Raw genomic sequence first — 15899 nt, 5'->3', positions numbered from 1 at the left:
GTTTATGCAGCTTAGTTACTGAGCAATATGTTTTGATAAAGCAGTAATACATCATGTTCATCCATTTATAATTCACAGTTTGGTCCATGACATAGGTCTACAAAGTTAGAGTACACAATTCATGTGTTGGACTACATAGCTATAAATTATGTAATTGCATCCTTCACTTTAATGCATTTACGTTTTACAGCATATGAGAAGTATGCCTTGATTTGTGTGAAAACAATGCTTCCATCTTAAATTTGTATCATCTGTATAGTGCCTGTGTGTGTAGAGTTGCACTGAAGAAATCTTTCAAGTACAACACCGAGAAATGCCTTTGGAAAGGTTATTGAAAGCAGTGTGCGAGGAATCATTTTTCAGATTTATGTAGTTTATTTATTTATTTTTATTTAACTGGGTAGTGTCCGACTGGGCCACGGAGCCCGTTTTCAGTGGAGACCCGAGGAGAAAAACTCTGCTCACAATAGCATTGTCCAATAATAGTACAGAATTATAAAAGTCATTAAAACAGAATCATAAAAACAAAAATTACATACATACATACATATAATAATACACTTAATACAAAAAAAAATATACATGTGTGTTCAAGAAGACCAGAGATAAAATTAGTCACAGGTTATGCTGTAAACAGCATTGTAGATAATGAATATACATGAGTGAAATTGATTGGCAGAGAAACATCTATGGTGTCATCAGACATAGCACATTTAAAGTATACATTGTTTACAATGTGGCTACAAATTCTAAAATGGGCTAGAGCCAGAGTTAAAGTTCCTTTGAGAAGGGGAATAGAGAAATGTAATTAGGGAGGGAGGATTGATTGTTCGGGAGAACAGCAAGAGCAGATCCAGCTGGTTTTAAGTTGTTCTTTAGTTTTTGTTTTAAAGGTAGTTGTGCAACTGGGTTATTTTTAGCAACAGTCTATCTGAAGATCTAAGGGTCCTTGTATTGTCCTGAGATTGAACTAGGGAGGAAAGTGCAGGGCATTGGTTGGGGTTGTGAATGAATTGGTATGTAAAGGTAAGATGATTTAGTGTTAATAGGGTGGGAAGCTCAAGCCAGTTATTGTTGGAGTGCAGAGCAGTGATGAGATTTATGGGGATGATTGCTGGCAAATTTTGCAATTTTATTATAGCGGGATGATAGGTTGTTTAGGTCAGTTTTGCGCGGGTTTGTAAATGTGTGTCAGCAGTAGAGTAGGGTAGGTAGAAGTTGAGATCTAGCAGTGGCTAGTCTGGCTTGGTTTGTCAGGAAAGGCTTTGCACGGTAGAGAGATCCAAGTTTGACATGGACTTTTTTGATTGCCAGGGAAATGTGAATATCAAATTTCAGTCTGTTATCGATAGTTACACCTAGGAGTTTGGTATGGTTTGTGGGTTCAATTTTGGTTCCATTGGTGGAATGAATAATGAGAGATGGAGAGTGGTTACTGCATGGTTTCTTGGTGAAAATCATTAGTTTGGTCTTATTAGAGTTTAGAATGAGCTTGTGGTTGGATAGGTAGGTTTCTATTTCCTGAAATTATTTTTGAGTCTTCTCTTGGAGTTCTTGGAGGGTTGGGGCAGAGCAGATAAGGGATGTATCATCTAAGTATTGTATGATTGTAGTGAGTTTGGTTGCTGAGTTTATACGGTTAGTAAATAGGATAAAAAGGAGGGGGCAGAGTATGGACCCTTGGGGTACACCAGTGGACACTGGTAGCAGAGGAGAGAGATTTTTCTCCCATTTGGTGTCCTTTTTACAGTCTGATAGGTAGCTCTGAAATCACGAAAGTGTAGATGAACTGAGATGAAGTGGCAAGTTTGTTTAGAAGTTTGTGGGAGACAGTGTCAAATGCCTTTGACATGTCTTGGAAAATTGCTGAGACTAGGAGACTGTCATTCATGAGATGATGAATGTTGTCAGTAAATTATGTTAAGACTGTGTTAGTGCTATGCTTTGGCCTAAAGCCATGCTGGGAGTGGGGATAGTAGGTTATTGTTGATGAGGTGATTTTCGAGTTGTTGGTGAATGCATTTCTCTGATTTTTAGCTATGGGTAGGAGAATGGCAATGGGACGATAGTTTGTGATTTCTCTGGAGGGGACGCCCTTGTGGAGGGGGATGATAGATGCGATTTTCCACAGGTGAGGTACATATTGTTTGGAGACAGAGCGATTCATAAGGTTAGATATAGGATAGGCGATAGATGGAGCAGCAATATTTAAGAATTCACTGGGGAGTTGGTCTGCAGCTAGGCAACATGGTTTAAATTTGCTGAGGAGCTTTTTTATGTAGGAGGTTTGGACAGGTTTGAAGGAGGAGTTAGTGGTGCTAGAGGTAGAGAGGAGGACAGAGAGTGGCAGGTTTTAGTGGTTATTCAGGAGGGAGGTGATCAAGTTAATAAAGTGCGAGTTGAATTGGGATGCTATGGATTCGGAGGTATTGGATGTGGAAGGGGTGGGGTTGGAGGTTTTACCTGGGTTAAGGAGGTAGTTAATAGATTGCCAGAATTTGCAAGGGTTGTGAAGGTACCTTAATTGAGGGGTTTGGAAATAGTATTTTTTTGTCATTTTTTTTGTATACATTACTTTGTTTGGTCCCTTAGCTGCTGATTTGAGGTGAGATCATTTTTTATTTTTGGTGGATTGGTATAGGGTCTTAGCTCTATCTCTTTAAGAAGTTTAGTGTCATGGGAAAGCCAAGGTGGTAGTTTAGATTTGATACATATTTTTCTTATGGGGCCAGACTATTTAGTAGTTCAAGGAAGTTGAATTTAACTGCAAGGTCCAGGTTGAGACTTCTTAATGGTGACCAATCGCATTGCTGTAGCAGTAGGTTGAAAGTATTGGAGGAAAAAATTTTCTTACAGCAGGTGTATATGAAGAGAGAACGTTTTTAAACGAAAATGTAATGCTGACGTTAATGTAGGATTTTTATTGTGTTTTGCTTAATAAAATTATTGTGTTATTGAGTGGTCTGTCCAAGATCTTTATTGCTTCGCCTTCCTAGGTTACCTTGGTTTTGGTTACAGTTACGATTTGGTGACCTTGTGGACTTTTTTCGGAGAAATAGATTGGGTTTGAATTCTTTTTCTTAGTAGGTAGGTGGTGGGTATGATCACTAAGCTGATTGGAAGGCAGCCTGCTTGATCACACAGGTTAGGTTTGTTGGTCAAAATCCAATCAAGTAGGGATTCTTTTTGAGAGTGTTTGTTCGTACGGGGTGATACAATTAATAATTTGGGTATAGATTGATAAAGTTAATAGGGCAGTTGAAAGAGCAGACAAGCTAGTCAAGGTTAAAATCACCTAGGATGATAGTTTCTTGACTGTAAGTGGTGGAAGACTAGGAGAGGAGATGTTCAATGTTGGGAAGGTTTTTTCCTGGGGGCAGGTAAACCGCTATGACAATCATGCCTTTGTGTGAGTTAATATGCAGACGTCAAATGAGTATTTCCACATTGGGGATGTCTGGTGGGATTGTGTTTAGTTTTTCTACTTTAAGAGAGTCTTTGGACATTACAGCTACACTACCACCTCTTTTATTTAGTCCATCTTGCCTTATTATGTTATAATTTTGGAGTGATTTCAGGGTCCTTGATGTATGGATTTAGCCAAGTTTCAGTTAAAGTGGATTTTATGGATTGTTAGTTTTTTTGTGTATGGAAGCCACACTTAAAGGATTACCAGAGTTTACTGAGGAATGAATAAACGGCTAAGTGGGCACTGTTTCTAGGACACTGCATAGTAATGAAGCTATCTTAAATGTTTGATCCAGGCATGGTAGCCAGTGAGGATCTCACCATGCAAACATCTTATGGTTTATGTAAAGTAACTCGACTCTGGGATTATCCAAACTGCAGCATCTTGCTCTAGTTCTGCATGGGGTACTGAAATTCCTCTGTGTGACAATTTAATTGTGAAGCAGGCTTAGCAAAATGCCTTATTTTATGTCCAAGGATCATGTCTGGTGATTCCATTCCCTGCCTTTATATTATGTTTTTAGGGTGTGATGTAATGCATGTTTGCAGTATTTGTATTATATGTTGAACATTATATTTTCCTAGCAAGAAAAAATTGTGGAGTTGAGTTCCATGTTTTGCTGCCAGAATAAAAATCATAATTTTGTTTTATTTGGTTCACAGATCAGCTGAAAAGTCCTGTCAGCAGCTCTGGTGGCCTGTATTTATTTAATTGACTGGATGAAGGAGGGGCAGTAGGATTTGGTCATCTGTTCTCTTGGACAGAGGGCAGTAGATGTTTTCTGTCTAGCTGAAATCCCAAATAGAGGCTGGGGTTCTAGTCTAGGCCAAGTAACAGTACAAGGAATGCAGAAAATTGTATGTAATGGAGAGTGCATTTCTGGAAGCACAAGTGCCCAAACTTGTGTCATTGTGTAACTTGGATGTGCAGTGGAGAAAAGCATAGACTAAGAAGAAGGGCTGCTACCTGCTAGCAGTACTGGAATGCCTTATTTTCATCTCCACTATCGCTGCACCACTAGATAGAGGGGAATTTGCGTAAAGCAGATGTCATGTAGTGGGAAATCACCAAAAGTGGTGTGTGGGGGTGGGGAGAGTGTGGGAGGATTCTAGTGTGATGTTCTTAATGCTGGCTGCATATGATGAGTTTTAGTGTGGTATTCATAGTCCTAGTCTGCACATGATTAAGGCAAATGTGAGAAATGTGCTGCTATGCTCATATCAAAAATGCACTAAATATGCACTGGTTTTCAAACTTCTGAATCTCGAAGAAATGCCCACATAAAGTTATAAGAGCTGAAAGTGTGTAACGTCAACTAAACACATTGCAAGAAAATGCAAAACTTTCACATGTGTGACTGCCACACATTTCTAAGTTTCTGAATAGCTTCATATGATTTTGGGAGTCGACAGCACACACTAAGTTGTGCTATTATCACAAGAAGTTCTGGCAATAATCTACACAAGTTGTGGCTCATTGCGGTAGGTTAGCAGCATAGAGCAAGTTGTGCAAGTTTTATTTTACTGTGAAAGTGTCCTTTTGTGGACACCAGGGTTGGACTTTTTATAAGTAAAAAAAAAGGGGGGGGGGACAGGAAAAGCCAGAAAAAAGAAGGCACAGACCAGGAAGACACACGAAGAATAAGTGAGGGTTGTGCTGGAGGAGGTAAATTGCATTGGAGGATTTGGGAAGGTAAAAGGAAATTAAGAGGAGAAGTTGAGGGTTAGGGATGAGATGATTGTATTTGGTATTAAAACTTAAAAAGACAAGATAGGAATGCTTGGTCTCACACTATGCTGTGTTCACGAATGGATGGGGAGACAAATGATGGATATAAAGATGGTGGGGAATGGGAGGATGTGTGTGATTGCTTTAACTTTTACTGGTCCAGAGGGTAGCAGATGAATTCCTGCCTTGATTTTCCTGGGTTAGGGGACACTGATGGTATGGGGTTCAAGGCATCTGACGTCTTGGTTGTCGGAGCAAACATTTGATGGTGGCTGTGATACAGACCCCCCCCCCCCCCGCCCTCTCCTTTCCATATCTCTCAACTGCAGCTTCCACCAGATCCTGAAGTTCAGGCTAGCTTACCCAGCTGCTCCACTGTAAGCTGCCTATGGGAAAGTACTTAATGGGTCAGGGGACCAGCTGTTCCTACCTCTTTTCCTGTCTCTTATGTTGGTTATTATTTCCTGGCAAAACAGGAGGGGAAGGATAAAGTTGTAATAGAAATCTTTGGCTGGCTGTATTGAACATTGCTAACTACAGATTTATTTTATTATTTTTTGTTTGATTTTTCCCTTCATATTTGTTAGCTTTTTGATTACTGTGCTGAAAATGAGATGTATTTAATCCCACCCCCATTTTGCTTTCCATTTCCTTTCTTTAGAAGTACAACATGTAGCCCTGTAACTATAGTGAAACTGCAAAATTGTAGCAAATAGGATAATTTAATTATTTGTCTTTCCTCCTTTCCAGTTAAGTAGCAAAGGAATAGAACTGCATTTGTGATTTTTTTCTGTACCTTTCAAACAAGTAAGGAATCTGTTGCAGAGGAAATGAAATTGTTATAGGTAGTTCTCACCTTGTGGAAAGGGTGCATTCTAAGGCACTATGTACCATTATTGGTATATTTATAGGTTACAAAAGTTGCTATGACAGCTCTGTATTTTGTCCATTTCAGCAAGGTTGCTTTCATTCAGGTGTGGCTATGGCTGAAAAAAGATGTATCCTTATCAATAAGCAGTGCATTTTCATGATTGCATATTGTCTTATTGATAAATAAGAATCCGCCTCCGCAAACATGGCAAACTCTTCCTTATGGAGAATTTTTCAGGGGTGGGGTGTTGTGCTGTAATGATGAAGAGTTTCTTGTAGTGAAGGCAGTCGTATGTGAACTAAGTACAAGATGTTGCACTGAATATCTGTTATCCGCTTAACCTTTTCTGTACATGAAGTAGTAGAAAATGCGGGTCTATATTACATTAACGAAGTTTCAGAACTTTGAATACCATATGATCGACACCATATGATCGAAGTTCTGAAACTTCAAAAATGTAAAAAAAAAAACAAAACAAAGTAAAGTAAATTAAAAGTGTTTTAGCAGGGGGGCAAGCCCCCCTGCACCCCCCACACCCCCCGCTACTTAAATATACCAAATCCGAGATTGCACTTTAACGGAGAATGGCACGGAAAGGGAAGATTTCCCTTTCCTACGCTGTAGCACGATCTCGGAGTTGGCATATTTAAGTAGCGGATGGTGTGGGGGGGGGTTGCAGGGGGCTTGCCCCCCTGGTTAAAGTTATTACTTTTGTTTGTTTGGGGTTTTTTTTTTTTTTTGTTTTCTTTTTAGATTTTTGAAGTTTCAAAACTTCGATCATATGGTATTAGAAGTTCTGAAACTTCATTAATCTAATATAGACCCGAAAATACACCTCAACCCTATAGGAGGTTTGAACAAAGTTTCAATGAAAATGTCAGAATAGGATGATTTGTATTGTGTTACTCATTTTGCTTCAGCTGTTAAAGGGATATCATGTATTTTATAAATTATTAGCATATTGTTCAAATGAAGTTTTACGTCATTTAGTTTTGAAAATCTCCTGCTGCATTTAGTATAGTCTGAGCGTTTTGGAAGAAGCAACTTGGATAGTAGGTTGCTCTACTTGTAAATGCATGGAAAAATTGTTAGCTTTTTAATTAATGGGCATCATTTTGTTGCTCCTGGTAATCAAAATATTTAATCTTAAGTAGTTAACTTCATTTATCTGCAACTTGTGGGTATTGGGATCCATATCAGATCCGAGCCGGCAACATTTTTCAAGCATCTACTCCAAGCCCCTCCCCTTATCCATAATCCCGCACATCTCCTACCTTTTCTCAGATCTCGTTCGCTGCTTCATCCGTATGCATCATGGTCTCTATAGCTCCAAGTTGGGTGTAGTAAGTGCTACTTTTTCATATATATTTAGTGTGTGTGTAGTCAATTTTTTTCATCCCTTTCCTCCCCTTCGTTCGTCCGTTTTCAGTCAAAAAAAAAAAAAAAAAGGTAGTTTAAAAAGTTGAGGTGTAGTCCTAACTGCCCTTAGTGTGTGTGTGTGTTAGTTGGTTTAGTTTTGGCTGAGTGGTTTATGGTGATGTCTGAGCAGCCAAAATCAACTTTTAAAAAATGCACAGTGTGTGGCCACAAGCTTTCACTGGCTGATGACCACACTCTGTGTGTGTTATTTGCCTGGGTGTTCCCCACCTATCTTTGCCTTGTAGTATGTGTGTAGGGTTCAACCCTAGGGCATTGAAAGAGAGGAAGGCAAAGCTGGTAGCTAAGGGCCTGCTACCAGTTTCTGCATTGGACTCGACGACCTCGGCTCAAGTAGCCTATCAACCCCTCCCCTCAGGCTGAGACTCCACCTCCCTCTAAGCCTTCTGAGACTGGGACAAAATCAAAAGAAAAAGATAAGAGAGACAAGGATAAGAGAGGGGAAAGGCAACGCAAACAGTCTCCAGAGCTGGAGCCCTTTCCCAGCCCACCTACTAAAGTCAGGACCACCTCTCATCGGCTCCACTCCCCAAGGTTCTCCCCGAAGCCGACGGAGCCCTTGGACCAGAGGCCATCTTTGAGGTCATCTCCTAGACCAGCCAGATCCAAGTCGGTCACCTCCTCGTGGTCGACTCTGAGTCTGTCAGAGCTTGACATGGATAGGATGATGCGGAGGTTCATTCGGACCCAAATCCAAATGGGAGTTTTGCCAGGCCCCTCTTGGCCGGAGAGGGGACCTCTATGTCCTTCTTCCATCCAATCTCTCCTTCCCTGATCCAACCTGCGGTTTCGGGGTTTATGGATCCGAGGATCCTCTGAGCTGGGGGTTCAGTGCCGACTGCTCCTCCAACCTTGAACTCCTTGAGTTCCTCGGATCAGACTTGTTCAGATCCAAGCAACTCTCTGGGCCAAAAATGGGGAGTCGGATCCGAGAGAACAGAGGTGTCTTCGGCTCCAACTTTGTCAGATCTGAGCTGTTCCTTCGGAACCCCGGCTATCTTGGACTCGGCCCCGATCCTCACGGCGGAGCCAGGGAGAGCTTCTTCCTTATTGGTTGCTAAGGAGGTGCACTCTCCTTTGGCCTTAGATGTGATGGAGAGGGTTTTCCCCCAAGGATTGAGACCCCAGCCCATTGCCTTGGACTTCGCCCAGGCTCCTGTGGATTTGGTCACAACTCCCATTAGCTTGTCCCAGGGACAGCCCGTGCTAGAAGACCCCCAGGTGGATCCTGTCGTGGAACCCCCCGTGACTTATGAGCTCTTGTCAGAGAGTCCCACTAAAGAGGGTCCCCGTAAGCACTTGTGTAAGAGGAGGCACATGGACTCCCCCGAGTCCCTCGCAGAAAATACTGACTTGGATGAAGGTGAAGGTTCCTCCAGAGGATGTCTCCTTTAGAGACATCATGGAAATCCTCCGCCAGAGGGGAGGTTGGTCAGCCCCAAAACCCTCTACGGATGAGTCGGTATTCCAGGAGGCCTTTGGCATGGGCCCATCTAATCCCGGGTGTCCCCTCCTGTGGATCCCTTAATTGATCTCATTACCACGCAGGCATGGAAGGAGCCTGACACCATAGAGCCAATATCCAAATGCCCGGACGGGATCCTTTCTCCTCCCCCAGACAGACAGACAGGCCTGGTACAAGCGATCCCTGGTGGATGCTATGGTGGTTGCAGCTGCCACCAAGAGAGAACTGGTACAGGAAAGTTCTTCAGTCCACCCTCTGGACAAGGAGTCTAGGGCAGTGGATCAGTTTGGGAAGCGAGTCTTTTCTTCAACGACGTTTTCCATACGAGCGCTGAATTATTTGGCACACGTCATATGACTTCAGTGAGACCTAGTCACAGAATTCGCTGTGTCGCCCCCAGAGTCTTTGTCGCCAGAGTACAAGAGGCTGTTCTCGGCAAAAATGTCTACTCTAAAATCTGTTTCGAACACGTCCATGCATATTCTTTCCCATCCCATGGAAGGAGCGGCTAGGGTGGCTGGGACCGGAGTAGCTATGAGGCGACACACTTGGCTCAGACTTTGTCAGTCCGTGGACCCCTTCAAGGCATCATTCACAAATGCTCCCTTTGATGGTTCCTCCCTTTTCAGGAAGGCAGTTCATGACACCCTGGTCCAGAGTGAGAAGTACGGGAAGACTGTCTTCCATCGGAGTCCGCTTCTCTAGCCCTCAAAGATCCTTTTCTAGGAATCAGAGAGAGCAAAAGAAGATGCGATTCTGAAAATCTCAGTTTTCCCGGGACTGTCAGGACAACTCGTCCCCTGGAGGCGGAGGGGGACAAGATGGATGCCGCCCCAGAGGGGGCCCGAGGAACTTTGGATCTAGGGAGACCTTCTCAGACAGACCCACGCAGCAACCCTGAGGGGTTGCCCGACTGTCCTACTCTGGAGACAGTAGGGGGAAGATTGTCATTGCACCTAACAGCTTGGGAGTCCATTATGACAGACCGTTGGGTGCTCCAAATAATGTCCAGAGGCTACTCCATCCCGTTTGTTGCCCCACCCGTCCAACCAAGTGCCTCCCAGATGTTCCACCTGCTCAAAGGGAAGTGGCAGCACAAGAAATTTCAAAGCTGCTTCGCAATTGGGCCATCGAACTGGTTCCCCCAGATCAGTCCGGATTAGGCATTTACTCCAGGTTCTTTTTAGTGCCAAAAAAGACTGGGGACCTCAGCCTCATATTATACCTGTCAATCTTGAACCTGACTGTAACCAAGCAGAAATTCTGGATGGTCACCTTGTAGCCCATTCTACCTTACCTCCGATAATGTGACTGAATTTTCTCGATAGACCTCCAGGACGCTTACTACCATATCAAAATTTGCAGAAGCTCCAGGAGATTCCTTCATTTCTGGCTGGGAGCCAGTCATTTCCAGTTCAGAGCTCTACCCTTCGGTCTCACCACAGCCCCCAGGGTGTTTACCAAGGTTATGGCAGTCGTAGCGGCTTACCTGAGGCTTCAGGGAATTCAGGTGTTTCCTTACCTAGACAATTGGCTCCTCGCTGCTGCCACCTAGTGTCTACTTTGCATGGCCAGAGACTCCTTCCTGCATCTTGCAGTCAACCTAGGGATTACCATCAACATCTCCAAGTCCTGCTTGAACCCGACACACACCTTGGAATTTATAGGGGCACGGCTGGACACTCTGTTGTTGCAAGTTTTTCTCACTCTGGACAGGGTCCAGAACCTACGGGCTCATGTGTCAGTGATCCTCGGCCCCAGGACGCCAATGGCGCGTGATGTTCTCCAAGCCCTAGGCTCCATGGCTGCAGCAATCTCAATCCTTCCCTGTGCGTGTTCACATGCAGGTACTTCAGTGGACCCTGGCAGTTCAATGGTCTTGGTTAGACCTCCCCATGGACTATCCAATACGAATCAGCAGAACCTACAATATTTCTCTTCTCTGGGGCTCCAATCGCCGGAAATCTTAGCAGGTCGTCCCTTCATAACACCCACAGCCCAAGCCACATTGACCATGGACACCTTCCAGCTCGGGTGGGGGGGACACTATTTGGGGAGGACGGTCCAAGGTATGTGGTCCCAGACAAAGACCAGATTGCATATCATGTTCTGGAGATGAGGGCAGTGCTTTTGGAGTTGCAAGCCTTTCATGCATTTTTTCTCTCGGGAAAGATTGCAGTTCAGTCAGACAAACATATCTGTTGTCTGGTATATCAACAAAAAAGGAGGAACCAGATCTTACCCTCTGTGTCGCGAGGCCATGAGAGTGTGGAAGTGGGTGATCCCCACCAGTCGGTTTCTGATTGCAACGCACATCCCGGGATGCTCCAACATTTTAGCTGACAGACGGAGTCGGGCTATTCTAATGCCGTACGAGTGGTCTCTGAAACAGTCAATAATGGAAGAGATCTTCCTTGTGTGGGGTCAGCTTTGCTGCAATCTCTTCCCATCTCCTTCCAACACGAAGTGCAGCAAGTTCTTCGCTCTGATCCCCTCACCATGAGACTCCCCCAGGGACGCTCTCGTCTATGCTTGGCCTCCCAGGTTACTGTATGCTTATCCTCTGTTACCTCTCATTCCGAAGTTTCTTCAGAAAGCTTGCCAACTGGGGTGCAAAGTGATCCTCATTGTCCCATTCTGGCCTCGTTAGGTGTGGTTCCCCTTCCTCTGGTCTCATGTTCTAACTCCTCCTCGGATTATGGATCCCTGCCCGGATCTCATCTCTCATCCCTCGGGCATCAGTCTGCCCGATCTGGGCAGCCTCAAACTGACTGCTTGGTTGCTCCAGTTCCCCTGATTGCTAGGACTCCCGGTCTGTCATCTTAATAAAGACTATTTTGGTGGCATCCCACAAAGCTTCCTCTAGGAAGGTTTATTGCAGCAAATGGAAACGCTTCTCTATTTGGGCATCTCCGAGGAACCTAGATCCCTTTATGGCCCCGGTTCCTGCAGTGTTGGAGTTTTTGTCAAATATTTTCCAACAAGGGGCTAGTTCCTCTATGGTGAAAGTACAACTGGCAGCCATATCTAATTTTCATGTCGACGAAAATATGAATGCTGTGGCCTCTCTGAGACTGTGTAAAGCTTTCCTGAAAGGCACTTTTCTTTTACGTCCCTCAGTTAAGGATTCAGTCCCTCCTTGGGACCTTATCCTAGTTCTGCAGGTGTTGGTTGCTCCCCCCTTCGAACCAGTAGATTTGAAATTCTTGTCCTGGAAGACAGCTTTTCTAGTGGCCATTACTTCGGCCAGAAGGGTTTCTGAGATCCAAGCTTTGTTTGCTGTGCCCCCTTACTTGATCTTTCATAAAGACAGGGTTTCGCTTCGCACGAACCCTTCTTTCTTACCGAAAGTTGCCTCTGAATCAAATATTAACCAGATGATTCATCTACCTGTTTTCTTTCCAAATTTTCAGAACAAGGGTGAATATAAGCTGCATTTGCTAGATGTTCATAGACAGCTTTGTTTCTATTTACATAGGATAGCTTTGTTTCTGTTTACATAGGACTAAACCCTTTCGTAAGTCTGACCAGTTATTCATGTCCTTTTCTAGACCCTTTTTGGGCAAAGCCATTTCCAAGGTCTCCTTGGCTAGATGGATTACCCAGTGTATACTGCAAGTCTATAAGGATAAAGGTCTGTCCCCACCTGGTCCTGTTAAAGCTCATTCTACCAGATCTATGGCAACTTCTGCTGCTTTTTGGTCTAGGGTTTCACTGGATGATATCTGTGCAGCAGCACCCTGGGCAAGGTCACATACGTTTATTTCTCATTATAAGTTGGATTTAATCTCTAGAGGGAGAGCTTCCTTTGGCTCTGCGGTGCTCAGGAATATCCTTCCATGAGGGCCTCCCAGTTTTGGTAGCTGGGGACTCTGTCCCACAGGTTGCAGATAAATGAAGTTAACTACTTCAGAAGAAGTTTTGTACTTACCATAACGTTCCATCTGAGTAGTTCTACTTCATTTTCTGCAACCATCCCGTCCTCCTTCCCCCGAACCTGTTCTAGGTTAGTGCTGTTATTGAGTTGCTGATAGTTTAAATAGTGGCAAACTCGATCTGAGGGAAGGTAAGAGATGTGAGGGATTGTGGGTAAGGGGAGGAGCTTGGAGCAGATGCTTGAAAAATGTTGCCGGCTGGGATCCGATATGGATCCGAATACCCACAGGTGGCAGAAAATGAAGTATAACTACTTAGATGGAACGTTATGGTGAGTACATAACTTTTTTTTAGTTATTTATTTATTTATTTAACATTTGTTTGCTAGAATAGTCCGACTGGACAACAGGTGTCTGTTTTCACTGAAGTACTCGGGAGAAAAACTCCATAAGTTTACAGAGAGAAGAAAAATTTACAAAAGAGACATTACAGAGTAGTAGCATACAGATTGTAGACTTTACAGCCGTTGGTATACAATGTACAGCCGTTGGTATACAATGAGGATATTCCCCCTTTTGGTTGAAAATACAAGTGTGCAAAATATACAGAGAGAGTAGATAAGAATCTGGTAGAGCGTTGCAAGATATTTCACAATTGCGTGAGAGTATATAAATGTTTAAGTTTCCATATATACATTCAAGCAAATATACATGCAAGAGCATATACATAAACACACACACACACATATACATATATATATATATATATATATATATGTATATATATGTATATATATATATATATATATATATATATATATATATATATATATACACACTCACTCACACACACACTCACTCACACACACTCACTCACTCACTCACACACACTCACTCACACACACACTCACTCACTCACTCACACACACTCACTCACTCACTCACACACACTCACTCACTCACTCACTCACTCACTCACTCACTCACTCACTCACTCACTCACACGTACATACACTCATATATAGGTTATTGCTCACACATGGATAGGTATAGTTAGATGGTGGTGTTTTTGTACCCATGAAAAAGTTATAGTTTATTTTAAATCCCTTTGTGAAGTATTAGATTGTGTTTATTCCCTATATCCTTTGCATAAGGAGCAATGTCCTATGCTGATTTCTTGAAAGCTCTTCTCTTCACTGTATATTGTACAGACTTCGGAGAGGTGATCTTTGCCTGGCATAAAAGGCATCCCTGTACCCCATTTGATGACTTTTGCACATCTGCAAACAAACGACATCAAAACTACCTAAATCTTAATTGTGACCCAAGTAAGACATGTTGGAGTGACAGATAAGTTACTGAGAAAATTCCCATTTTTGGAACAGGCTTCCCATCCATTTTAAGCAGAGTTCCTCCCTGTCCTTATTTAAGTGCAACTTGGACCAGTGGATGAGTAATCGTTAATTCACCCCTGGTCTGGCACCTATGTCTCTGATGGATAGAGGCAGTCGATAAATAACTCCCTACATAAATCAAATTTGTGAGTCACATTTGGGTTGCATGGCTAGGCTTATAAGGGGCCTAATGGTCACTAGCCTAATCTTACACCTATGATGGTGTGTTTGGTCAGAAAGAGAGTATCCAGGATTGAAATCCAATTGTTCATTTTTATAATTTGCATAGCTAGAAGTCAAATTTGCTGAAGTTATTTATATACATTTGTTCCAATCTTAATTTTTTTTTGCATGTTCGTAGTCTGTTAAAGGATGCTTGGGGCCAGATTCAGCAAAGCCTACACTTGCGTGCTGCACACTGTTGTGAGTGAACAGACAACACAGACATAACACACACCTTCTTCCTCCTAATTTTAGTTTTCTTACTGATATTCTTGCAGTTTTAAATATTGACAGGGATTCATAAAGATTACCACAAGTGTAGACTACATGTGCACTTAGTGTAATCTTCAGAGTGACTAGAAAGCACAGAAAATGTGATAAGAATTTTATTGAATACATATGTTGTACACTTAGTGTAGGCGTTATTGAATCTGGCCCATATGTGCATGTTCAAATCTTCATCCAAAGGGTCTTAGTAACAAGCTTATTATAAAGTGTTTATATTACAATTTTAGATGTATTTAGAGTATTTTTTATTTGTGAATTCAGTTGGTTATGAATTCTAACCTTAATCTGTTGTTGTCCTTTCCTTTTGTTTGGTTAATTGTGTTTGATTGGTTACTTGGGATGTTTGTGGGTATATAAGGAAATTGTGGGATTTTATTATGAGACCATTTGAAGGTATGTAGCTGAAGCACTAGTCCGTTTTTAATGGATTAGAATAAAATTGTTTTTTTATGATCCAGTTGAGGTGCCTGTGGTGTTACATCTGTTAGTCTGAACCTTGTATATGAATTTTGTAAAATAGTTGTTTATTGATTTTGTTTTTGTTTCTCTTTATTTCCACTGCAGCCCTTCTCCACTTCAGTGAGAGCATCCTGGAATACCTAGCAAATCTAGAGAATGCCCCTGATCCGACAGTGAGGCGGGACACTTTCTCTAATGAGATATATGCCGCATATGATGTTCTGTTCAATGTCTGGCTACAGAGCAGAGACACCAAGGTACTGTATGTACTTCAGCTGGAAGTCAGAGGGTGTAGAACATAAGCAGCTATTCAGGATGGATCGCTAGGTGTATTTCTCACCATTCTAAGGAAGCAACAGTGTATTAGTCTAGGAGTATCAACTTTTACCTGTGTCTGCATGCTGCTTACGAAGGTCTATAAAATGTATTGTATATACAGATAAGTATGTGGCCTCATGGGGGGTGGAAGTTGAACACACATCTGATGAAAAATCCATTTTTATAGCGTGTGTATAAAATAAAATATAAATGTATATTTCTCTCTCTCTCTCTCTCTCTATATATATATATATATATATATATATATATATATATATATATATCTATATATATATATATATATATATATATATGGGTCTACTTTTCTTTGTCGAAAGTTCATTATTTCAAAAAGAAAAGTAGTGGACCACTT

At 42.3% G+C, this 15899-nt stretch overlaps 1 protein-coding gene across 2 annotated transcripts in view; it reads left to right on the top strand.

The window, feature by feature from the left end:
- MROH1 (maestro heat like repeat family member 1) overlaps positions 1 to 15899 on the top strand; it is a 2449684-nt gene that overhangs the window by 426330 nt on the left and 2007455 nt on the right. For both annotated transcript variants that reach the window (XM_044067698.1, XM_044067696.1), the window contains exon 6: positions 15314 to 15465. In XM_044067698.1, coding sequence (XP_043923633.1) covers positions 15314 to 15465 — 152 coding nt within the window. The remainder of the gene's footprint in view (positions 1 to 15313; positions 15466 to 15899) is intronic.

Source organism: Protopterus annectens, chromosome 3.part1 (assembly GCF_019279795.1).
Source record: "Protopterus annectens isolate FY-2018-M chromosome 3.part1, PAN1.0, whole genome shotgun sequence".
Classification (NCBI taxonomy): domain Eukaryota; kingdom Metazoa; phylum Chordata; order Ceratodontiformes; family Protopteridae; genus Protopterus; species Protopterus annectens.
The sequence above is the reverse complement of the archived record's forward strand: the minus strand, read 5'-3'. Positions and strand labels throughout refer to the sequence as shown.